Source organism: Falco naumanni, chromosome 9 (assembly GCF_017639655.2).
Source record: "Falco naumanni isolate bFalNau1 chromosome 9, bFalNau1.pat, whole genome shotgun sequence".
NCBI lineage: Eukaryota > Metazoa > Chordata > Aves > Falconiformes > Falconidae > Falco > Falco naumanni.
Window position 1 is genome coordinate 14936107 of NC_054062.1, and position 26533 is coordinate 14962639.

The following is a 26533-nucleotide window of genomic DNA, read 5'->3' on the forward strand; positions in this document are numbered from 1 at the left end:
CGGTGAGCAAAGTCACTGACGTTACACAACAAATCCCACGAACAGGTGCTCAGTGACTGGGACCAGTACTCCAGTGACTCTAGTCAGAAAGAACCTACTTTCTCTCAGATCTGCTCGCATGGCTCCTTGCCCACGCTCAGGCACTGGTGGGAAAGATGTGTGAAGGAGAAGTAGGAAGTTAGAAATTTGGAAGTCGTAAGAAAAGAAGAGATTAAACATCATTATATTCAGGAGTGGCTACAGAGGTAGACATTCTAAAATCGCTATCTCAGCCTGGCAGGGCCATGCCCATTCAGAGACAGGAAGGACAGCAGGTGCCAAAGCAGCTTCACTGAGAAACAAATCCACATGGGGAATTAAGAAAGTTCCCGTATGATCAAGATGAGCAGCGTGGCTTCCTGCTGCAGCCAACAAGCAGGAATGTCAGGGAGCGTGATCTGTGGTTGGAGAGAGCTACGAAGCTTCGTCTCCTAATTCTATACGTTCAGGATTTTCTAAAAATGACTGCTTTTTTCTGTGTCTCTTACCACCTAAGTTCGTCTTCTCAGCTTCAATGGGAAGTGAGAAACTCCTGTGATTTGCCATCCCTGTCTAAGAACTGGAAAGGGACCGCACGGTGTTGAAGGTACTGTGTTAGCCTGGTGGCTTGATGGAACTGTCAAGTACTGAAAGGAAGAAAGAAACACCTGTATCAGACCAAGACCCCCCCAAATGCCTTAGGGTGGTGACAGCTACATCACCAAAAAAGCACGCAGAAATGGTTTCAAGTGTATAATTGAAAAAAAGGGGAGAACACTTCGTAACGGAAGCCCGGAGAAAGTGATTACCATGAACAAAACTCATCAGTGAGCCAGGGGAGAAGCCAACAGGCAGCAGATGTGTGTTGAACAGAAGGAGCCAAGGCACATCTCACTTCTGATTCACAAAGATGCAGCAGCCTAGGTAACACCCACTCTACCTCGGGCCACGCTCCGCACGTCACCCTGGCTGGTTTCTATCTGTGGAGTGTTACACTTGTCAACACTCAATAGTGATGCTTCCTTGGCAGTGCGTAAAGCAAAGCAGCATTAACTAGCAAGTACTTCCTTGGCCCTCTTTTTCACACCTCCTTAGCATCACGCTGGAGATACCCACACCGTGACGAGTGGTTATACCAGATCTCCCATAAGATCTAGTCCTTTTCCACATCAGACACGTAAGCTGCACCCGTGCCCCGATTCCCCTCCTTTCAAATGGGCTTACTGGATTCAGGAGCACCGTAAGGAAGAGTTCACCACCACGAATGCTCTTGTCCAACTCCTTTGAGCCACCGGGATACTCATTATAGAAGATAGTGTGAGTAAAAAGACCACAAGTCTGTCGAGGCAGAACCTGGCAATATCAGAGAAAAGCAAAGTTAGATAAGGGGCAGATGCAACAGAATCTACACGTGAATGTGTCAAAGCAGCACTCTGTGGATCAATACAAAGAGTAACACACATAAGCAATATGGGTTCAGAGGCACGCTCTTGATATTCCTCCCAACCATTTACTCATCACAGTGCAAACAAGTCAGAGGGATCTCAGTTTAGCCTTGTGCTTGGGTTTGCTCTCCATTCAGTACTGAGCTCTGAACTGCACTGAGAAACACAGAAACTGGCTCTAGCCCATTTTTTTTTTTTCTCTTTGCTTGACTTAATGATTTTGGAAACACTGGTGGTATTAATATCTCTGATGCAGGTCCTTTGGGCAGGGAATTAGGCTCTGCTCACCATGATTCCGTTATGGATGAATCCCCGCCGGTACCGGGCAGGCCGCAGGTGTGGGTATTCCTCTGTGCTTGTTACTTGGATGCTCCAAACGGACTTCCATGCCTCATAGAGTTGTGTGTGGACAGGATAAACACCAGAGTGATGGGGGGCTACAGCATAGCCCAAGTCTGTGGGAATCCCATGCTCCTAGAAGCAGAATACGCAGCTTGATCACCAAATATTTGATTAATGTCCTTAATAAGGATCATATTTAGCAATGGACTTCAAGTGGGGCAAGGTGATAGAGTAACACGAAAACTCTCTGGATTGGGAAACCTGAAATGCTGCTTGTACTTCTTGTTTTATGCGTCCATAGAAACAGAAGGGCGATTCTGTACCAGCAAGGACGTGCAGCACTGGTAACAGCTGCTGGAAGAACAGTCCTGTAGCTCGCAGGTGTGACAAATCAGATTAATTCACAAGCCTCAGGTCACGCTCCTTGGTTGCTACGAACTAATCAATGCTGTTAAGTGGCATATCTCACTCCCGCTACGTCTAGGTCCGAGTCACTAGAGGAGGAAAACAAAATTTCCTTAACTGATATAGAAGGAAAGGAAGACGATGACTGGGATCTGTCTTGTCCCTAGCAATTCAAAGAAAAGCAGGCGTGAAGCAAGAGGCTATTGAGGGTGAAGATACGGGGCCTGGAGCTATACTAAAACGACAGAAGTGTCTGAATTTCATGGGTTATAATTCCACTGTGTGGTTCTGGTAACAATATGAATGATGACAGCTCTGCCCTGGTGGTGTACAATAAAACCAGAGCTCCCAAATGAAGCAATAACCTTCTCCTTCTCGCTGCTAGCCTGTTTTACGTTAAATACGTGTAATTGTGTTCTGTGCTTTGTCTCTCTTTGCAAAAGACTGCACTGTTGATTAACCAGGAAAAGGAGGAGCCTAAATTGTTTCTATAATACTGCAACTGTGCTCTGAATTCAAGATTGTTCCTAATGTGCGTGTTTCATGGGAACACAAGACAGCAGCCTGCTATTCCCAAGGGGATTACCATCAAAAGAACCAAACCAGAGGTGAGGAGGACACTTCTCAGAGAAACACGTATGCTATACTCAACTCTGGGCTGTAAGCATCAGACAGGCATTGTTCCAGCAGTGCAGGATGTTCGAGGCTTCCCCCTCCTCTGCCAAAACTGAGGGAATTTCCCCTGCACTTCCCAGATAAGTAATTTCCTTCAGCACTGTCTGGAGAGGCCAGAAGCAGGGCTGTTAGCACACAGAGCATTTCATACTACCAACCAGGCTGACTTCCTCACAAACCCACAGTGAATAAGGATGGAAAAGGAAATGCTTTCTCCCTGCCAGAGTTTGTAAATTAATTGGATTTGGATGGTAATGCTACAAGTTCACACCTCAGCAAACAAGAGCCTTGGGATTTGCACCCTGGAAGGCAGCGGAGCTGCCTGGGGCCATGCAGGTGCCAGGCCAGGCTCCCCCTGCACCAGCCACATGCCGCCCCCGCCTCTGGGCTGCGGGCAGCAGGAGCCACCTCCAATTTAAACTTTCACAACTGCCTTCCTTACACACGGCTGAGTTACTAGGCAAGTGTTTGGGTTCAGCGGGGTCAGAAAAGCTATTCCAGAGGAAGAATGTTTAAGGGTCAGTAAAGTAAATAAACTGCGATGCCCCTTACCACAGCAAACTGTTTGTTGAGCTTCATCTGCTCGGCCAGCACGGTGACGTTGTGGAAAAGATGAGGCTGCATGTGACTCCACATGTGAGGGAACCACCAGAACTCCTTCCTGTGTTTGAGCAGCATGTCATCCCCTTCATCTTCCTCATCTGTACCTAGAGAGAGCAGGAAGGGAAGTGCAAAAACAAATGGCAGCAGAGGGGCTCAGTGTTTCAAAGCAGTGGCTAATCCCCTGCAGTGCCGCATCGTTCCGTCAGAGCACCAGGCTCTCTAACGCGTTACACGCGCAGACGCACCCGAACGCAGGGGCCATACACAGGCGCCAGGACACGGGGGTGCCAGGGGCTTACCTGTGTGGTAGAATTTCCCTGAGAAGCCCAGGTTGAAGGTGAAGTTTGGGACTAGAGTTCTCAGCTTATTCTGGGTGCTCAGTAAAGCCTGTTTGAATGAAAGAAAAAAAGAAATGTTCATAGTCAGTTGCTCTGTAACGTCTCCCAGTGCTCTACTGGTGCCCAGCGCAGTGTGAAGAGGCATCAGGGGACGGGACTAAGGCATCGCTGCCTGTGGATAAAGCAAGGTAGCCAAGTGCTCCACATACACAGCCTTTACTTGAAGTAGTCCTGCTGTACGCTAAATGATGCCTTTTTAAAACCACAGCCAGATGATGCTCTCCACCCAGGGCTTCTGCGCTAAGGCAAAGGGACACAAATCTCACTTTCATGCAACAGATCCCTTACTCTTTCCAGGTTCAACCTGAAGGCTCCCTTCCCATCCTGTGTTGGTTGGGACTTTGCCATCAAACATCTGCCCTTTCTCTAAGCCTAGGTGTTAACAAAAAGGAGGATGGGGCAGCACATGGTGCACAGTGGAAGATTAGTCAATATTGTGAACAAAACCTAAGTGATCCAAAGGGAGGGGGTTTTTACTTAGAACGGAAAGGTGGATTCGCAGAACTACCCAAGCAAAGAATCCTGCCCCGGCAGGGAGGTACCCTGGGCTTTGTGCCCCTTGAAAGCACCAAAATAATTTTGTAGCAGGGAAGTTTCCTAGATTCTGGAAAAAAACTTGGGGGAACTGACATTCACAGTCATCGCGTCTCCTACTGGCTCTCTCTTGCACTTGTCCCTGCTTTAAATGTCCAGATTAATTGCTATAGCCAAAGGGAAGGAGCCTTGTGCCACAAACCCCAAGGTCCAGCAGTGTTACAGAGTAAGACAGCAGGCAGCCTTGACAGAAAAAAAACCCAAACAAGCCCAGAGGCTCAGTATGCCACAGACAAGTAAGATACAAACTAATTGCAGTCAAATCTCTTCTGCTGGAAAACAATAAAAAGACAGAAGCCCTGAGATGCATGCTGTGCTGCTACTGGCACGCTTCAGGGAAAGTGTCTTTGGGGCAGCTCCTATGGGAGAAGTTCTTAATCAAACAGGGAGCTGGCAGGAGGGCTGCTGGCAGGGGACAGAGTGCTCCTTGCCCAGGCAGTTATTTAGATTTTAAAAGCTTTCCTAAGAAAGCAGCGGCTCAGTGGCTGCACCAAGGTGAAGGTGATGACCTCTTGACAGCAGACCTGGGCTAGATGCAAACAGACAAGCAACCTGGCATGTAACACCGGGCACAGCATGCAGGCTTCTCAAACCGTGCAGGCAGGTGGTAGATCCTTCTGCATCGGCAGCCCTTCCCCAGCCCCAAGGAGCACAAAGGAGCGCTACAATGCTGCCTTCAGCGTGGCTCACACTCTACAGGTGCTGTTTAGGCACTCCGCTCCCTTGGTGGTGGGTCTGTTCGCCAAGGCAGACCCTCATTCAGCGGAGAGACCCGCCTCGACACCTACTGCTTAAGGATACCCTGACAAATCACTGCCATCACTCGTATTTCAAAACAGTGTTGACCAAACACCAATCATCACCCAATGTAAAAATGATGACTTCTGTAATTTACTTCAATCACCCAGCCACTGCGAGTGTATCCTGGGGCAAAGCAGCTGAGCGGTTTTACTCCCAAGGCAGGCAGCCCATGACCTCTCACACACAGCAAGGTGGGAAGAGCAGACGGATTATCCCTGCAGCGCTGCAGACGCTCTCAGTGCTCTCTCCGAGGGAACCAATCCTTCGGGCTTTTCCCTAGAGACAGACCTAATTGCTTCTTCCTCCCCCATGTCCACACAACAGTGATATCAAATGCAGTCTGGGTCAGATTTCAAAGATCCCAGCTCCTCCATGGCCACATGCCCATCCAGCAGTAATAGAGATACGTATGGCATACGACATCTCCAGAACCTGTCACAAACCCAGCCAGTGCTTTTAGAAGGTGGCATGTGAGCAGCACTGCTGGCTGAAGCCTCCTTTGCTGCAGAAGATCCAGACCAGGCATGGGAGGTCAAGTCCCCTCACGTAACCCCGTAAGACACAGGGATTCATCCCACACATCAGGGAGCGAGGCAAAGGGCTGTGCATCTCTCCACAGAGAAGCAGCTGTCTGCCCAGCTGGATGACAACACCACATCACATTTGGGACCAAAACCTTGACCACATTGCCCAGTATCTTAAGAGAGGAAACTGCCACCCTCGTCTCCAGAGCTGTCCCGAGCCTCACTGCTTCTCTCTGCTGCCCTGAAAGGCACATCCAGTTCCTCAGGCTCGGGTAGGAAGGTGGTGGGAGGAAAGACAGTGGTTAAGAGGCTTACCATTCCCCTGCACAGAGGGAGATTTAAAGCCTGGCTGGTGTTACCATGACGACACATCTGTCTGATGATAAATCCCAAAAAGCCCTGCTCCAGCAGGCAGCAATCCTTTGTGTCCAGGGAGGGACCAGGGAGAAACTGGGGGGTGGGGGTGGGGGGGACAGAAATGCTGAAGCTAATCGCATGCCATCCTTCTGCCGATGCTGGCTCCTTTTCACAGCCACATCCATACAGTGGCATGGCACAGGTCTGAACAAGTGTCTTTCTCCTGCACAGGAGATGAGAGACTAAAGGTGTCAAGTAAAATATCTGGAAATTTGTTTAAACAAATTCTGCATTTGCTGTTCCCTAGCACACTGGTTCAAGGAGGTCTGTGAGCTGTAGTAAGGTGAGACAACACAGACGTGGGAATGGGCCGGGAAGATGGCCCTTCTCCCTGCTCCGGCACCTCTGCACTCTCTTGCTCTTTCATAAAGTAGGATGACTATGGCAGCACCACCAGTATCTTACAGGTGACTCGAGTAGCATTTCGTTTATATCCGTAATATGCCCTGAGATTCTTAAACGAAAGGCAGTCAAGAAATGTGGCGTAGGCTACCCATTAAGATATAAAATAGCTAACCAGATGCAAACAGATCTTCATGTGCATATTTTAAGAAATTTAGCTGCTGATGGGGTACAGGACAGAAGGCTAGCATTTTAGCTACCCCTATCTCTAAAAAGCAAAGCTTCTTCTAAAAAACTGCCCCTCCAATCCCTTCAAGTATTTCTGGTTTATATTTTCTAACTATCTTCCATTCCAAAAATCCTTCCCCAATGCAGCCAAGCGTGCCAGCTAGCCCAAGGCCCCTCCCCGGCTCCGCTCCCTGTTGGAAGCTCAGCAAGGCTCCCCCCAGGAAGGCACCGATGGGGTCTCCAGGAGATTCCCACCACTGGCCACCAGAACTCACAAGCCACATCAAGGCCAGACCCACTTCACGCCTGTCACAGTCTATCAGAGACCATCCTCCGCACCCGACGGACCTTTTGGAGGCCTTTAGTGCTTCCTTGGGGTAGCCGTGCTCGGGCCCCGGTGACGGACACTGGCGTCCCGATGCACACTGCTGGACTGAATGCAAAAAAGGTCCAAGCTGCAGTCTGATGTTTGATGCTCATCACTTTAAAAAGGCTTTTCTATAATCTCAAATTATGATAAATATTTACTTCTAAGCAAACTTTAGGGGAAAAAAGTTTAAAATTGTCTTTTGTTGCAGGACATCAGAAAATTAGATGTGATCTCACTGACGGATCTGCAAAGATGTACTCACCTACAAGCTCTTGATGCCATCCAGTTAGAGACAAAAACCCTCTCAATGGGGTTAAAAGTCCAAAAGCACGGAAAACATCAGGGGAAGCCACAGCACTCTGACTGTACCCTCTTGAGGTTGCTTCTAATCCTCCTCTACGACAGCACAATGTCCTCGGCACCGCAGTAGCGTGGGGCTAAACCGGCATGCAACTCTGCTTTTTTAGCCATGAAATTTTTAACTGCCAAAAGTGTTTGCAGAGATTTTAGCTGTTCCAGACAAACCCCAAATATTACCTCCCCTATCTCAGGTCCCACTAAAAAGAGGCAAAAATAAAGGAGGGAAATAAGGTTGAGAGTCAGAAGCTGGGAAGAGAGGATACCAGGAGTCTGGAAAAGAGTGCATGGACAAATGAAGAGAAACAGATGATAGAACATGGAGGAAGAAAGCAGAGTGCCTTGACAGCCCCTTCTCAAACGCTCATGCAAAGCACGAGGAATGTGCTGCAGAAATACCTTTTTCATAGGAACTGCCCTGCGGACGCTAGGCAGCACACTCTGAGGAGGATTTGCTCACCGTTCTCTCAGGGAGCAGTAGCACTGGCAGAGCTCAAACAGTGCTGCCAAAAGGGAAAGCATTCATGGTACCGGCATTTGTATCTCCCCTACGGTGTTAGAATCGGGGAGTTAGAAACTGCTGAGTATTTTCATTTCTGGTAAGATCATCCTCTACAATTTAGAAAGACACAAGCTGGCTGACAGCCACCCTCACTAAATTCTCTCTCTTCCACCCTTCTCATTCATACCCCAAAATGAAATGGCTGTCCTGCCTTTTCACTTAGCCTGCTCTCAGACTTGCCAGCAACAACTGCTTGCTACTTACGCCCTCGTAGAGATTACCAGCAAAAGAGGCAAAACCTCATCTACTTAATCTTCTTTCCTTATACCTAAAGACGACCAGGAAGGATCATAAAAGCCCGATCCTTGTGCATTAGAAACGGCTTGTCTGTGCTGGCCAGTTCCACAGAGGTTTGGTAAATTCCGAGGATTTTGATCTTGAAAGAGACTGAATGTGGAATAATTGAGAAAAGAAGGGATTCTGAGATTTTGTTTCATTAATTATGTGCAGCTAGTATGTGATAAACTTTACAAGGGAGAAACATTTTCCTTATGCAACTTCCAACTGTTTCACTCCAATTGAGGACTGCAAGCTCCTGCTGCAGCCCTTCAGCAGAAAGAGAAACTCCAGGGTTATCATCTTTAAAGTGAAAGCAAGCAAAATTCCTTTTTTTCCGTGTTAGAAGAAGAAAGCTATTTCAGCTCTCCTTTAAGCGTCACAAATAAAAATATTTCTCCTCTCAGGAATTCTATCATGGGCACACATTTGAACAAATTATATTCAGCATTTCTTTTAATCGCCACTTGGTCTGGGCAGCTCTCTGAACATGGACCTGCATATGACAAACAGGCTCACTGGGACAGCAGAGTCAATTTTACACCCTCAGACAACATCCAATCTTCAAACCGCTACCCTGACCACTGTAATCTAAGCTTTAAGATAAGGAGCTGTGTGTTGAGATAACAGCCCTGAAACAGAGCTTTCATATAAAAGGCCACAGAAAATGCCAGCTGTTCTGTCACTATTATATCCCCTTCTCTCCCCATGGCGAGAGGCTATCAACAAATCCATGTAGTTATTTCTCGCTTTTAAAAAATAAAAATTCATTAACCTCTCGTGGCTCTGCAATCAGAGAGCTTCTTTTAAATGGATAAATCTGGGTTTTATCTGCTTTGCCCGAATTCTCTGCTTACTGATCACAGATTATTCCTCCATTTCAACCTGTTAAAACCCAAACAAAGCATCTTTTGGAATTATCTTGTCTGGGTTTGTTTTTAATATCACTAGAGCAGCCTTTGTTTCCAGGAGCTTTGGCCACCTATCTCCTGTTTTCTCCCACGGGTATGTAACCTGTCCAAACACTACAGAGCTGAGAATCCCTGCCAGTTTGGACTAGAAGGTGCAGGGCCTGCTTAGGACCAAGATAGGATTGTGATCCTCCAAAAACAAACAGACAACAAAAAACCCAAAAACCAACCCCAAACCAACTTTCAGAGTATTTCAGCATCTCAAAACACAAGGACACTGCAGTGAAATGAAGACAATTTTAGCATTTTCTTTTAAGTATTACATACAGCTGCTCCATCTTTCTACACCTGTCTGCTTGGAAACACTTCTATACCTGTTTGCTTAGAGACTTATGGTCAAAGGTGGCTCTGAAGAATTACTAAGGAATGAAGCAAGTAAAATAAAAAATGGCATGCAGTTAGAGCTGCTTCAGGCACACAGCTTCAAATGAACTGAAAAGATAAGCTAGCTCCAAACAGAATGCAAGGGTTTCTTTCCCCCCAAGCTAAACTTGGAATCAGAAGCAGAATTTAGAATCTCAGAGACCTGAAAAACAAAGAGGAACTAAGATATGCCTTGCATGGATGCATAAAACACACAGAAAAGGTGGTAAGTCTCCTAGTGAGGTGGAAGAGTGCTCTTGGGAACACGTATGGGGTGAGGTGTGGGTCAGGCAAGGGAACATTTGTGTACCACAGTATTTTGTTCTCTACCTGTGCCTCAAATGCTCTGTGCCCTTAGACAAAAGGTTAAAGCCTGCTTCGCTTGAAGTTGTCTGGGAAACGTGCTAAGGCGGCTGCTGTTGCAGGCTTACCGTCACTGGGGCTGGTGCCCAGGGGACTCCATCCAGGAGCTCCTCCATCCATCTTAGGGCAAGTGCTAAACGGGAATCCCAGGTGAAAGGCCTGGGGTCTTACGGCTCTGGGAACAGCCTCGGCATGCCTGAAGAAACAGGCAATGCACCTGCCCCAAAAGCTACAGACCAGAACTGATGGGGAAGGTACGCAGGCAAGTCCTTGGCTCCCCACAAGGCAGCATATGCACACATATCACTGACTGAGGAGAACGCTTCATCACGTGCTTTCAAGAACACAGAGAATCAGAAGGGGCACTTAGTTTCTAACCTTCTTCCTACTTGTTTTCTCCTTTGCCTGTCTCTCTTCCCTCTTCCCCCCAGAATCTCTCTCTGTGCCCTTCCCATATCCTTTCCTACTAGGTCACGGCATTACTCAAGGAACTGCCAAGGAAAGCAAACCACGAAGATAGCATCTCTCTTTCCCAGTTGTGAGGCCACAGAGCCAGTTCTTATGAAGGCTTGGTCTGAGCGCTTTGCCCTGTGGTAAACGTTTGGATATTCTCTGCCCAGGGATGGCGGTTGCTGGTTGAGGATATGAGAGGGGTGTAACGAGGGGTGTTTCTTTTCCCCATTTGTTTATGTCCTGAAAAGCTAGACGGCTAAAACGCAGACTAGTTGTTTACACTGCATGGACTGGCCTACAGTTTGGCAATATAATATATACAGTTTTAAAAAAATAAATAATAATATAATAAATACAGCTTTTCTATTCTATCCTAACACAACTTGCCTTTTTCTTTTGACAGGCAGAGTTTACAGCTACAGATAGCTGGACAGAAGAAAACTGCATATGCCTGTTCCCTGTGTTAAGGAGGAGATGGGATAGACCACCACAGGCATCCTCCTCTTAAACTCAGAGAGGACACCTCCAGGTCCCAGAATGAAAAATGCTCCATCGAAAACTGAAAAACTGTTGAGAGCATCACATATGGTGTCTCAACAGCTTTGCACGCTACTTCTATTTCAGATAGGAACAACTGCAGCAATCAACTTCCTCTCCAATTAAACACAACCTTGACTTTCCTGGCATACCACACACCCTAGAAATCTGTCTGGAGCCTGCAGTTATTCTCGGGATTTTACCTCTACATCAGACACCTTCATGCGCGTCCCCTCTTTTCCCACAAATATATCATCAATGTCGACGAGGATATAGCGATCAAGTGTGAGACAGAGGCGCTTGCCAGTCAAGTAGGCAATGGCATCCACAAAAATGAGTTTGTGCAGCCAAAAATTGAGGTTATTGCCGAAGAGAACCCGCTGGATCCCGTCATGCAGACCCAGGTCCTGCACCACCGTGGCATGCAACGCTTTGTGGGTGGCCAGGTGAGGAATGGACTCCGAGGACTTCGTGCTGGCCAACAGCACCGGCTCGTAGGTGCTGTGGTTTGACTGGAACACAGTCCAGTCATCACCCGGCAGGGGACCCTGCTCCACCTCATTCGCCCGGGTGACGTAGAGCAGGGGAGCACTAGGGTTGATGTGATAGTCCCGCAGCCCCAAGTTGGAATGTAGGAAAAGGGGAAAACCCTTGAGCTGTGCACTGAGCAGGCTGTTCTCGTTGGCTTTAAAAAAGCCTATAATCCCCACCCCATACTCTACACAGTATTTGTCCAGCAGTTCTCGGTTCCAAGCATCAAGGTTCACATATTTAAGGATGTTCTCATAGATAATAAGAGCGTAGCGTCCTCTATCTTTGTCTGTCAGAGTGGGCATATCCCCTTTGCCAGGGGCGATCTCTGTCCTGTATTTAAATCGGCTAGATTCCAGGATGGCCACGATTTCCTGCCCCAGCTGGGAGTAAATGCTCTCCACAAAGACTAGCACCACAGGGTCTGTGCGCGAGGTGTCCACAGATTTCGTGAGCCTCCAGCTGGCTTGCGGTGGGATCAAGACACGGTGCTGGTTGCTGCAGTCACTGAAGGGCAGGGGTGGCGGTTCCTTGATTTTGGGACTGTTAGTGACGTAGTACGCCAGGATGCACATGGAGATCAGGCTGAAGGCAATGAGCAGCAGGATCAATCTGTGGAGCTCCAGCTGTCGCACGTGCCGCACTACTTTCCACAGCTGAATCATGGTGAGGCGGGCTGCCCACCCCCTCCTCACACTCTGCACCCACCTCGCTCTTGAGATCTCCAGTGCCGCTGTGGCAGTACCCAGCGGCAGCTCGCAAAAAAGAAAGAGCAGCTGCGGAGAGAGACAAAGCGAAAGCAAACAGCTACCAGGCTAGACTCCCAGGGATCTGCCATTTATCTCAAGTAACCATGGCCCTCAATTCCCATCACTCCTTTGTGTGCTTCCTCCTGTTCCCCTCCTCTCACTCAGGAATGTCTTTTGGAGGAGTGAGGTTCCCTGAATCTTGTCTCCAACAGCCAATCAGTCTGTCATCCTGCACGCCAGCAGCTTCAGCTCAGCCTTCCCAGGTGTTCTGCTTCTCATTTAGCTGTTTTGCATTCACATGATGGCACCTTCTCTTTGCATCCTGCAATTTAAAAAGAAAAAGTCAATTCTCAGTATGGATTCATGGTATTTAATGGGTTTGAGATGAAGTGGCAGGATCAGCAGGTGCAAGGTGGGCAGCATCACTCGCCTGACAGGAGACAGACCTGTTCCCTGGGACGTGACGCACGCCGTTCATGCAGGAGCTTGGCAAAACCATCGTAAGGGCTTTTGGAAGAAAGGTCCAGACAGCACACAGGGACTCAGCACTTGCCTTGGGTGAGAGTCTCACACACTAGAGCCAACAGAGCCGGGGCACCTGGCCTCCCTCCACTCCTCTTCATGCCACCCAACAGAAAACATGAACCCCTTTTATTCTAGCCTGCATTTCAAAATTAACAAGAAGAGGAGAGAGCCCTCACATCCTCTGTCTTGCCCTGTTCTCACACTGATGATGTGCCCAAGTCCTTGCCAGCGACTTCCTAGGCTCTTGGGATATGGCTGTCCCAAACCCAGCACGATGCCTCAACCTCCCACCAGCTCCCTTGCCCCACAGCTCCCAACTTCCATGGTTCCCACCCCACTTGTCCCGGCAACTTGTGTTCTTCCAGGGCTCTCAAAACACGGCTCTGGAGAGGCATGGTCCCCTCAGGCATCATGGAGCTGGCGGGGCACAGGCTGCCCATACCCCGCACACCTAACTCCTATCGACTGATTCAGTGGCAGGTGGAGAGGAAACATCTCCTGAAACTTTCCTCACCCTCCCTCATATGTCACCATAGAGCAAGAAGCCAGTTTTAAATCACCAACAGCATGATGGAAATTTGGGTTGGTCTCAAAGACGTGAAAACTTCTTGTTACGAAGCTCTCTCACCTCCCGCTTTGTGTTTATGACAGCAGGCTATTTCACCATATGTTGTTATTTTTTCCAGATAAAATGCTCAACAAAGCCAACAAACACCAAGGCGTCTAAATAAAACATAAACACCAGGGAAAGCAACTAAATTGCTCCTTGGTTTAAAAATAAAAATCACTGTGTAGTTTCCCTTACCAGAAGCGTGGTGCACCTACAGCAACACCACTCAGGTGTGGGTTACTTGGGGTACAGGCACAGTTTTGGGGAGCGCCTGCTGCTGCTCCCAGTACAGCGCAAGGACACCCAGAATGCCAGATGTTGCTCACCAAGTCAATCATGCCCAAAAAGAGCTCTCTGTAAAAGTTAAAAAATCCTTTTTTCTCTCCAAGCCTTTTCTGCTCACGCACCCGCACTCCTGCGGACACGTGCTCCACCACGTACAGTCCCTCCAACCACCTGCTCAGCTGGCACAGCTTACGGCACCAGGAGGCACAAGAGCAACAATAACAAAGTACTACCAAAACAGTTCCTCATCCTTTCTCCCTTCCTCCCGTTTTTGAGCCTTTCTGTTACTGCCGCTTTGATAAAACAGAGTCTTGGAAGACTACTTTGTCCATGAGTTTCAGACAGACATACGGTTTTATATAGCAAAGTCAGGGTTTTAACAACTTGCTCCACCAGAAAAGAAACTACTTGCGAGACAGATGCTTATTTTGTCACGTGCATTACTAAACAGAAAAAAATCCTTCTGAGCTAAGGGAAAATACCAGTTTACAGATGAGGCCAAAAGTCCCACTCCAAAGACTCCCACCAGGCTGTTTTCCAAACTGCTGGTGCAGCTTGAAGCAAAAACAAACACACAAACCAACCAACCAACCAACCAACCACAAAAAACCCAAGCAGATTTTATATGTAGAGATAAAATATTGGTAGCTTTGTGATGGCAGATGGAAAAGAGTCAAGAGTGCTCTTTACACGAGCCTTACAATGGTCCTTAAATAGTACCTCAAATAATTTCTATGCTATAAGCTCAGCAGAGCAGGGACCGGCTTGCCTGGCACACAATGACACCCTAGCCCCGATGAGGTCTTCAGGATAGCTCTAGCCTGTACATGTGAAGTATATTACAGAAATAATTTTCCACTGGAGAAACTGAGACACAGCCAATCTTATTGAAGGTCACACTGCCAGGCAGCAGATGAATCAAGATTGGGGGCGGAATTATCTCTGTTCCCCAGACTCCAAATGGATCAAGTCACCATTCCCAAACGGCCCTCTGTAATGACAGAGCTGGCTTTGGAAATCCAGCTCAGTGACAATAAGCTGTGTTTTCTTCTACAAAGACAACCCGTCATCTTTTAGTTTAGTCTCTACATGCTGTTAACTTTTTATTGGAAAGCGTACAAAAGAGAGAAGGGGAGAATTTATTATGGGAAGATGTAAAAAACAGAATTCAGATAGTCTTTTTTTGTTTGTTTGTTTGTTTTGTTACTTAAGTCACAACTGATTTTGAACGCGTGACTCTCTGGACTGAGTGCAGGATATGGTTTGTAATTCCAGTTCAAGCCAAGTTTAGTCCCCGTGATACACTAGGACTGCCAGCGTATCAACACAGTACCCCAAAGCACGTGCCACCTTGCAAAAGCAACCAGTAAAATAACTTTTACACCTCTGCAATGAGCCCTTCCCATCCCACTGGCCCTGCAAGGAATACCCCGATGTTACCACCTTCAGAGCTCCAATGTCGCATTGATCTGCAGAGAGGCAGGAGCCTGCAGAGGCAGAACACAGCAGAGCACAGAGAGGTTAGATAGAAACACATAATGCATGCTCTACCTTTTTAACAAGGTGAATTCCCTCTAAGACAATACATACACAGCTCCATTGCACATCGCCTGCTATGAGAACTGGTCTTCATTCTACTCCTGTGCAACAAATTTACATAAAACATTCCACTCAGCTTCCTACATACTCGATTTTGACTGAAAAGACTGAGAATTGCAAGTTGGTGTCTTCCCAAATAGCTCACATCCTTTTGCTTTTTAATTCCATTGGATAAAACAGAACAATTATAGACTATTTTGGATTCAAAGGTTCACTGTCTTAACATGTAGTAGACAAGAAGTTGTTTTTGCAGGAGAAAATAATATAAAGAGAGACTTCAAAGCTCCGGAGCCCATGCGCTGCCTGCAGAAATTTCCAAGCAAGTGTTTCTGGGGTCAAATTTGTAATCCAACCACCACAGTAACAGTAAGAAATCCAAGAGTATGCTGATCTATGCAAAAGCCTGGCTAAATACTGTCCTACTTTTACAACTCTTTACCCCCAAGACACCCACCTTGAAAACACTTCTCTTCCCTGGTTACACTCACTCACCTCTCCAACTTCATTTTTAGCGTGGAACTGAGTCTTTATTTTGCAAAGAGCTGTAGCTTCAGTTTCCTGGTTATCAGTTTAAAGATGAAAATCACAAAACAACTGGATTATTCTCTAGAATAAGGATGAAACCAGAGTTTAAGCTGGGCTGCCACACCTGCAGCACCCAGCTGAGGGGCAAGAGGGAGAGGAACCCCCTTTGCTGGGCACTTCTGAATCGCAGCAGTGTTTTGGTAACAATGACTCCATTCAATCCTCTAGCGAAGCTCCCAAACAAGCCCCCATTTGTTACATGGGTGAGCTCAAAAAAACAAATTAAAAAAAAAAAAGGCCTGTATCAGATTGCTGCTCAAGAATCTGTCAGCTCCGATCTCTTTAACAAGGCTTCACAGCCAGAGGGCATGCCAGCTGGCACTGTATGCATTTAGCTCTTTGGGGACCACATCAGCTGGTTCAGGTTCAAATGAAACGGAAAAAAACCCAAAACCAACAAAACAAGTATACCAACTAAAATTTATATTAAAAGGTGAGAGAGCTGTCAGAAACCACCCATATCCAAAACACAAAGCCCAGAAAGATCTGTACTGGAGGAAAAAAAACAGAAGGGGAGGGGGGCGGAAATCACACTGAAAATGGCTCCCTCTTCAAGGAAAATACCTGTGTCCTCCTTTGAGGTCAAACTCCTTGGAATCTAACACCACAAACCCCCAAACCCCCAAGCTTATAGACAAATTAAGGTCCAATCTGAACTCCTGCCAGGACCGCCCGAGTGCAAATTGCAGGAGGCAGCAGCACAAGCAGGCAGCAAGGATGGAGCGTTTCACCGGTGCAAGGGCGCAGGCTCAGCAGGCTCCCGTCCTGCCAGGAAAGCCTTGTGAGATCACAGAGCATCAGCTGTAAAGGCAGCTATCTCACAGATCACCAGCATTAAGACAAAGGCTTTATAAAACTTAAGATGTTCTGTTTCCTAGTGATATACAGCGTTAATGTGAAACATAAACCATTTTGTGAATTATCAGCTGCTAAGCCACACAGCAACCGATGCGATACGAAAGGAAGATAACTACCAGAATTGTGTGGCTTTAATGTCTGATCTCCAGATATTTCCAATGCTTGGAAATTATTGTGGGGGATCAGAACAAATGCTGAAGACCAGCACTTATCCAAATCAGTGACCAGAATACATATATTTGGGGCTGCTGGTACAGTCATGCCAAGGCACATGGAAGATAACGGGGGTCATCTGACACCTTTATCAACAACTTCTGCCACACAAGCTCCTTCCCAGCTGAGCTACTGAAGGTCTTACCCCCCTAAAAAAAGTGTCATGAGTGCATTTCCCCAGCCCTCTTTATTATTCATAATATAACCCCTCTCTCTGGAACGCACAGCAGCAGGATCTTGCTTTTGCCCACAACAGCTCTGATTCAGAGGTTTTTCTCTCCTGCTTCCTGCAAGAGGGTTGTTGCCTTGGCCCCCAGGGGTCTGCAGTAATTGAGTTACACAGTCATCAGAGAAGGAATCCAATTGATTTTCCAACCCACTCCACTTTAACGGTGTCATCATGACACAAATTCCTCGTTAGGCTGCTTGATTGCAGAGACACCGCAGTCCCTCCCTTGTCCATGGCGGTCTCTGTATGCCAGGCCCGCAGGTGCAGCCCCCCCTCCCCCCCAAGGCGGGGAACCTGGCAAGTCACATCACCAGAGCACCGCAAGGCATGCAGCAAGCGGATCAGCGGAACCTCAGGAGAATGAATGCTGGTTGTATCCCACATACTGGATTAAAAAAATACTGTGGAAATGACAGCCACGTTGTAACGCCACTGCCAACCCAGCTAATTTTTGGGCTCCGGGCGTGTGTTTCAGCTAGCACCCACTGCCAGTCCAACCCTGCGGTGAGAGCTGCCCAAGGAATACAGAACTCACATCCAAGAGGCAAGAAACACAAATGGTGCCCACGCGGCTCCAACAGACAGGCTTCCAGCCTCCGGCCGGCGCTGTGCCTGCTTCGGTACGTCCCTGCGCCGGGGCAGGGCTCTTTCCGTACAGACCTGTGGGAAGCTGGAAAGCTGCCAGCCCACCAAGCAGGCTTGAAATGTCCTGGTCTGATACAAGGGAAAAGAAAACCTGTGCAATGAAGTATTAATTATTTTTTTTTTTTAATTCTCATCCCTAGGCAGGTATGTAACTTCACACCTTCTGCAACAGCAACAAACTGTAGTCCCTGCTAAACAGATCTGCACGGAGCACCTCTGCCCAGCCTGGGGGAAACCCAGCCGCAGGCCTGAATTTACCCTTGCAGCGATGCAGCCATGTCTGAAGACACCGTGGAGGGATCCCGGGACTCCTGCAAGGTTCTTGCTGTCGGGACACACGATACATCCCTTCCACTGACAGCCTGGTTTGCAGCAGAATTTTGTATTCTTACTCCTTTACAGTACAAAGAACCAGAAACAACGGATTTAGTCCTTCCTGTGTCCGTGACAGAAGTGTGGCCCAGCACTCCCTGCTAGCAACGTAAACCAATCTTTTCCTTTGAAAATGACAAGTTCCTCCTTACAAAAGCTTTCAGGAATTTCAGCACCCTGCCTTCTGCCCATCAATCTACAGTCAATACAACTGACCTGACTCATTTTCAAAAGCAAGGGAATGTCAAACTTTTACACAGAGGTATTCCCACAAGCTGAATAGCAGCACCACAAGCCCCTACATGTTTCACTGTCTCAGCACAGGACAAATTTGGGAAGGGAAAACAGTTGTCTTGTTTTCCTGCCTAAAGATCACATGTACAAATCAGGAACCTGAAGAATTGTTTAAAAAACAAACAGAAGAACAAAATTTCAGCCTCCAACAGTTGCTGACGTTACCTACTTGATAATAAAAGTATGTAGCTTGGCAGCTGCGCACCTTTGCTGGAATGAAAAGGAAAGGCTGCAAGTATCACGGCAGTGGAAACGCTCACATGGGCCAGAGCTTCCCACCAGCTGAGGGGATGAAGCTGACCTGAGGGTGCACAGGTCTCTGCGAGGCAACAGCTCACAGGAGAGAAAAGAGGCACCTTCCTCAGAGACAACCAAAGGGGCATGCCCACTCCTCCATTTCACGTGCTACGGAACCTCCAACACCCAGGTATTGGGGCCCCCCAGAACTGCACAGATTCATTCTGGCCTCACCCTTCCTTCTGGCCTGTGCCCTCCCTGACACACGGCTCTACGCACACCGTGACCCAAGCCCTTTTCCCAAAGCAGGTGATAACGTGGGACACCCACTCCTTTCTGCAGCCAGCCACTCAGAGCTGCAGGACGAGAACCAGCACAGGTTAGAGCTTGCCACACAAGGCACTTCAAGTTGCTCCCCAGTGCCACACATGTGGGATGGGAGTAAGTATCTGTTACCCCAGACGCTGGGAACACACCATCTGCAGCCCCCTTACACCAGTAATCGGCACATACGCTCTATCGTGGCAGAACATCTTCCGCTCCACTGTGCGAACAGGAAATAAATGCAGTTCCTTCCACATTAGATATGGACAAGGATCTCATTTCCATTCCCTCACACGCCCTCCTTATCACAATTCAAGATGAATGATCCTGCTGCAGAAAGAAAAACATCTTCTCTGCTGTCTTCTGCTAAGTGACTTAACCAAAGGGGGAAACACAGTCAAACTGTGGCAAAACCAAGACAACTCTGTGTCAGTCAGAGTTGAAGTGTCTTAATATAGAAATGTACAGTACGGAAGTTTATCTGTAATTGCTATGAAAGCAGCCTAACCGTTCTTCCTTTGAGCTGCACTTTATAAATTTCGCCTCAGTTAGCAAGGGGCTGATCTTCTACATTCAACTGCTTCCTCCTGTCAGGTAATGCATCAGAGCTAATTTTCTTCTCCCATCTAGGAACATATGACAGTAGGGAGCAAATTTAATACTGTTACGCTGAAAGTTTGTCCAAACTGACACCAGAAGAAAGCTGTAAGAACGCTCAACCAAAGCATAACATCTGAGGAAAGCTCTTGTGCTTACCTGTTCTGCATTTGCACCAAGGCCCGTACAGTCAGGATGTGTTGGCCTTGCAAAAGCACGTGTTCCCTGGCTGCGTACAGTGCCTGCCTCCTGCCTGCCTTCAGCTGAGGTCTCCTGTGCACCAGACCTCTGCCCGGTGCAAAGCCATCGGCGATTCTCCCAGCCTTTGTAGCTTCTAGTATCCGGCTCTATGACCTTGCCGTGATTGAAATCAACAAGCCTCCCGCGCTCAGAAAACAAAACAGTCACATTTTGGCTGGCTGGGCTACTGCAAGACAGCTTTTAACACAGTGCAGACTCACTTCAGAAAAAGGGGGTACAAGTGACATAAGCACGCTATAAATCTGGCCTAGCAAAGGCAACATGAGTGAAAACAAGCAACAAGAAGAGCAGAGTAGGTGGAAAAGGCATGGCTTGAGGTCTGCGGAGATCACGCAGGCTGGCTGAGATGGTGGTTGGGAGGCCTGACATTTGCAAGACAGGAACAAATGCAAAGAGCCCTACTGCCATCAACCAGCCTTCGTGGCCACCTGTGCAATGAAAACCATCATCTGTTTTTTCACAAGCATTATGGCAGGAATAGAGCTCAAGAGGGGATTCTGCAAAGATGACTGTCAGGGCCCCGCATACACCATCAGCCCCCAAACATCCTGACCTGGGAACTCACCCGAGCTCAGGCATGACCTGAGGTACGTCAGAAGAACGCTCTACCTTCCTGACCTGCCCTGGGGCCTGCCCGATGACTCCGGTCTCATCCCTGGCCTCTCAGGTTGAACCTGGTGGCTGTGACTCTAGCTGTCCTGTCTGCGTATTGCTGCTAAGGATGCTGCCTGTGCCAGAGGGGGAGGGTGGATGGAGACCCCACACATGGTGGGTGAGGGCAGCCCAGCCCACCGGCATCCCTACGGCCGTGACGGACTCGGCAGCAGCTTCACACACTCGTTAGTTTTCAAGGCATGAAGGCTGCGTAAGTGACAGCAGGACGGAGTCTGCTAGAGAAACAGGGTGATAAAAAGAGTTGTAGCTATTGTTAGACTTCCCCGTCTTAATGTGGGTGGAATTATTTAATTTTCTCTCAAACCATCTGTGTTTGTAATTGTTAGAAAATCAAAGCAACACAGGCAATGCACACTTATTTCCACACTGCGGTTTGCACGATGCCATGCTCACCACCATTTTTAAACAAGAATTTCAACACTGTACCTTCTGTTCCCCCTCACAGAAACCTTGTTTTCAGACAATCAACACAGAGAAAACTTACTATTTCAAGACATACATCTGAAATATATTAATCCATTTTAAACTGTACTGTAATTACATGCCACTAGCTCTTAGTCTTCCTCCCATTTTATAGACTTAATTGCTAAAGCGGGTGCTACAGTCTTACATTTTTAATTAGTCAACTGATTAGGAGCAGATTTTTTTCAGCTATGAAGCTGCATCTCTAAAATACTCCTTCATGCAGAGTAAGTCCAGGACCTCATTAACATCCTAATTAACAGTACAGACAAACTCAAGAACAAAAGCTGCCATATTTGCAATCAAATCTACCCTCTGATAAAACTGAATTTTTGCCAGGAAAGCGCAAGAATTTTGCACAAAATGTGCATCTTCATTAGGGACTGCAGCTGAAGACAAAAAGGATCTGGGTACTGCAGACTGCAAGGTACCCAGCTATGGGGCTTGGAGGCTAACTCAAGCTAGCTTGGAGACTTCTTTGAAAATTTACAGGAAGTAAAATTCCCAATAAAATGCGTCAAGCTACTGAAAACGGGCGCTCCTTTATAATTATTAACATGGAAACTATTTAAGTTTTGAACTAAGAAATTGTTTTTCCCACAAAGAAATTTAAAGTTCACTTTTTGTTTCTGATAATGGAAAAACATATGCTTAACCTTCAGGTCAAAATTAATGGGCTTTGTCTCACATGCCACTTTGCAAGCTTGAATAATTATTTATAGGATTAAACAATTATGAAACTATTACTGTTTCACACATAGCAGGAACAGACAAGGTCAGGTATTACCAGAAGTGGGACTTTAAGAAAACAGAAGCATTCAGAACACTGTTTATTATGAAACTTAGTCTAAAACAATATTAATGTTTTCAGGGTTTCTTCTTCTTTCTTAGTAAAACTTCAGCTTGGTTCAAACAGTTAACTGAAAACAGAAAATTCCAATAATAATAATAAAAAAAACCCCACAACAATTATCACACTGCCTTGTCTCAGTTGGAATGGAAAGAACGGAATTGGCAGAAAAGTGAAATTTTCTCCAGGTAGAAACGTGCATCAGCCTGTATGGTGAAGTCTTTGGTGGGAAAGGGAACCCCCTACTCCTGGCCTAGCCTGGCAGAAGGCGTTCAGCCTATACAATGTACTGCAAAAAACGCATTACCTTGACCCACCCACCACTTGCATACAACAACGTAAGCACTTACCAACACGTGGTTCTACTGACATGGTGGGTCTTGTGCTTTTCTGTGATGTTTTTGTGGTGAGCCTTGTTCCACAAACAAGGACACGAAAATGCTTTAGTAAGAGTAAGCAGATCATCTCCACGATGCCTCCGTGAGCTCGTCCAAGCTAGGGAAATGGCAGCCGGAGCACAAGTACCGCTGCAGTGAGACCGGGCAGCGACAGCACCGCTACGGAGTGCCGTCAGACGTGCCCAGAGCCCCGTGTTTTCTATCCCCATTTCAAGCAACTTGATAAAACCAGCCAAACTTCGCCTATGCAGCCAGGATAGCTGACGGCACCTGCTGTAATACAGGCACTAATTTTCACAGCCTAGCAATTACCTTGAGATAAAACATGGCTGCTCTTTAATAGCCTAGAGAAAATAGTGAACTAAGTGAAAAACTCCACGCTCAGAATGGGAATTTATTACTAATCACTGTATAAAGAGCTAAGGCAAACAAAGCTCAAAACAGTGGCAAATACAGTCCTTCGTCCTGCCATACATCCTATCACACGTTAAGAGACATGATCCAGAACAACAGATATAGGAAAGCAAGCATACAGAGGCAATTAGTCAAGTAAACAACTTGGGAATGACTGCTGGAAGGAACAGGTTCGCGAGAGCAGAGAGAGGGAGGGAGGATTTGGCAGCGGAGACTGGGAGACTGTTCCAGGAATAGGAGGCAGCATGAAACAAAATGCAAAGCTCAGAGTAGGAGGGAGATAAAGGGAGGAGTGCACAGGGAGTCAGAGGGGAGTAGGAGAAAAATGACAGCTCACATTGCTCAAGGAGGCAGAAACATAGCGCCTAAAGACAGAATTTGCCTGAGACATTAGGTCTAGCTTGCCTACTTTTAAAAGACACAGGTTCTTTAATAATCAAAAGAAGCAGGGTCTATAAAAGGCTTAACAGCTCATCTTCAAAGCCCAGTTCCAGCAGAAACACACTAGCACGCTTGCAGCTTACGTATTTAATGCTGATGGAGGAGGGCTCCTACCGTCCACAAGTGTAAAATTCACCATGTCTTGCAATATTCCAGAGACACCACAGCATTATTTCATCTTTATCCTGAGTAAAGCCACTGCTGCTTGGGTTGTGAAAATCTAATACACTTGCAGTGCTAACTGCGGTCATCCCTTGAGGCCCTTTGCCCAGAGAGGCACTGGGCAGCACAGGGCAGCAAGGGCCGCATCAGGCAGGAAAGTCGCCTCTACATTCTCCATGTGCTTCCAGCCCCTCCAGCTGTAAGCTGTTTCCCATACAGAGACAAAAGCTGCATTAGCTAGCTGACAGTGTAGATTACCTGCATTAAAGAATACCCACAATAAGACATTAGAAACACTGAAATTTCATCATTATTGTTGAAATCTCAAGTACAAATGTGCTAACTGATCTCAGCGAGGTAAGAGATATGTTACCGTTTTCAGACCACTTAACACTAAAATCTCATGCACAGATGTGACGGGAGAGAAACCACCACATCTAGAGCATTCAAGTAATTCAAACTCGACTTTGCATCAACACTACAACTAAATAATTAATGTTTAGTAGGCTCAGATTAAATTAACACTGTACTTTCAGACAAGATTTTTTTTCTTCTTTTTCTCCTCAACATTGCTGCAAAGGAGAGAGCAAAGGTAGTGGGAACATCGAAACGCTGAAATTTCTTATCTTCTTCACTGGAGCCAAAACACAAGAATTAAATAAATCTTAGCTAGACAGCAACTTTGAAGAGCTGTAATTATGTTACTAAAAAATACACCATGATAAACATCTTTTAAAATTTCAGACATTAATTTTAAAGTTAAATACTTAAATTAATTTTAACTCTAATTATTTGGTCTACTTAACTCTCACATAATTAATTTGGTAGCTGGAATATAAAGATTACAGCTTTTTGGAACACATGCTCTGTTTTCTTACACAACAAAGAAACGAAGCCTCTACTTGAATTGTAAAATTGAATCTTCATTATGAATCTGGGTTAGTCTTTCTGCAATAATTTGAAATGCTTTGACTTTGTACTCGCTCTCCCGTGAAGCGCCAAGTGACTCGCAGAACATCTGTGCAAAGGACCTGTTGACATCTTGGTACCTGTAGCAAGAATCCTGCCCTGGTGCTTTTATGCTTATTTTTGCTCATATTCCCCTTTGCCTGCTGTTTTCCCAGCCGATGCACGTGAGGCGGCCAAGCAGCGTGGCCAGGCAGCCTCCGCGCTGGCGGGGGCACGGGCAGGCGGGCAGATCCACCAGCACCCCCAGCCCCGCACATCCTGCTCCTCCTGGGCCACGCTGAGCTGCCGGTTTGACAAATGCACGGGCCACTGCGCTGCAGGGATCTCTCCGAGGCAGCGCGGGGTGCTGAGCCCCGGTGCTCCTCTGCTCGGCGGGCAATCCCCCCAGCAGCAGTGCCAAGGGCCGTGCCGAGGGTCATCCAGCCATACGCCGCCCTCCTGTGCCAACCCCACAGCTAAGACAGAGCGACTGGTTTCTAACTCACTGCTTCACATGTAAATTAAGGACCCAATTATTTCCGCTCATCCAGACACCGGTTTTCCAGCGCATTCAGAAAGGAAGACTCCATGGTCAGGAGACCAACACCGGGAACCGCCAGAGAAATTTCAGTGCCCTTTTTGGCATCCTTCTCCCCTCGCACAGCTACAGACAGGGCAGAAGGAAGAGCAACATTATCATGGGAGAGGAGACAGGGCAGGATATTAAAACCATCAACTTACCCTTTGTGCACTGAAGCAGGTTCAAAGACCATCTCTGAGACAGTGAGAGCTCTGGGAGGGAGACAGACATCCTCCTAAAAGCTAGGGATTTTGAGAATAAGGCTGAGTTCAGTCCTTTATTCCACTTTTAACTTGACGTGGTTACACATTTCCTGAACCACATCTGTACAATGAGAATCATGCTACACAAAGATGCTGAGCACCGATGCGTCGACGGCACTCTGTGAACATATCAGAATGAATTAGTAGCCTGATGTTATCTGGGTAACACACAAAATTCGAAACAGCGATAAGGGCAGGACTGCCACTGCTTGCTGCTCTTCTGCAAACACTCCAGAGAAGGAGATTTCAGGTAGACAGAAGGTGAAAAATCCCCTAGCAGTTTGCAATTAGCAGAAGGGTGGTAACTCGGCTTGGTTTGCTGATAACATAGAGGGTGTTCCATGGAAGGGGGGAAAATTCTCTTCCCCTCCACTGCGTTAGCCAGGCTCTCATACGTTTCTTTTTCTTCACTGCTGCTATCTGCATGGAACAGGGGAACCACGCTCACTCAGCAAGGGCCACCGCAGAGGTTGAACTCCTGGCAAAGGCATTTAATTTATTGGGAAGGGGGAAGACAGTGAATTTATTTTGGGTCAAATTGCTTATATGACAAATCACTTTGGACTCTGCAAACGCTAGGAATACAAATAAGAGGAGATATTTGAGTCGTTTACTTTTTTAGAGTGAGGTCCACTTCCCTTCAGGATCATAAACAGACTGATGCCCTTCCACCAAATCAATGAACGCAGGCTGAGACAATGCCATGCACGCTACCCCTAACTACCCTACCACCTCTGAAAGACATCTTAACTTCTACCCCCCCTCCTTAAGAGAAATCTAAACCAGAACCACCATACTGGTACCAGTGGGAGACACTGAAGGTCTGCATTATGTGCTCTCCCACATTCCCCACCCTCCCTGCCCCAGGAAAAAGATTTGGCCGTTACAAAAACCTATTCTACAGTTGAATTTTCAGTATAAAAATTGTTACTTACTCTGAAATGAAGCACACAATGTGGAACAGCCACTAAGCACCACAGAAAGGCTGAAAAGCTACAACCCACTAAAGCAGGGAGAGGTGAACTTCTCCATTTGGTCTTTTTCAGTTCCAAAAAGGAGGGTCTGCATAACCTCAGCTCATACACGGGGGTACGAAAACCCACGATTATGCCTCCTTTGTTGTACAATACCTAACTTTACAACCTTTTGTTCTGAACAAGGCATCACACTGGATTGAAAGCTTTTGAAATGGTAAGCAACAAAACCAAATCCCTTTGAGGAATATTTTGCATTAAAGATGGCTTCAAATTTGCAGTGAAAGATTCCAGCACCAGCCGTATTCAGAGAACAATGTGTGCTCTCTCCCTGCAAGCCCCTGGGCCTGGCTTGCTGGCTCTGCAGCGAGTATGTTACTGCCCTAAGGGAGTATTAGATAATGAAGA

At 47.0% G+C, this 26533-nt stretch overlaps 1 protein-coding gene across 3 annotated transcripts in view; it reads right to left on the bottom strand.

Annotated features, from left to right (window-relative positions):
* Positions 1-26533, bottom strand: part of NDST2 (N-deacetylase and N-sulfotransferase 2) — a 136914-nt gene that overhangs the window by 13483 nt on the left and 96898 nt on the right. For 2 of the 3 annotated variants that reach the window (XM_040607021.1, XM_040607023.1), the window contains 5 exons: positions 11248-12646; positions 3788-3875; positions 3438-3592; positions 1752-1937; positions 1243-1371 (listed from right to left, as the gene is read on the bottom strand). In XM_040607021.1, coding sequence (XP_040462955.1) covers positions 1243-1371; positions 1752-1937; positions 3438-3592; positions 3788-3875; positions 11248-12240 — 1551 coding nt within the window. In that variant the 5' untranslated portion in view covers positions 12241-12646. Of the gene's footprint in view, positions 1-1242; positions 1372-1751; positions 1938-3437; positions 3593-3787; positions 3876-11247; positions 12647-12770; positions 12796-26533 lie in introns of those variants that run through there. The other variant, XM_040607024.1, reaches the window with a different exon arrangement.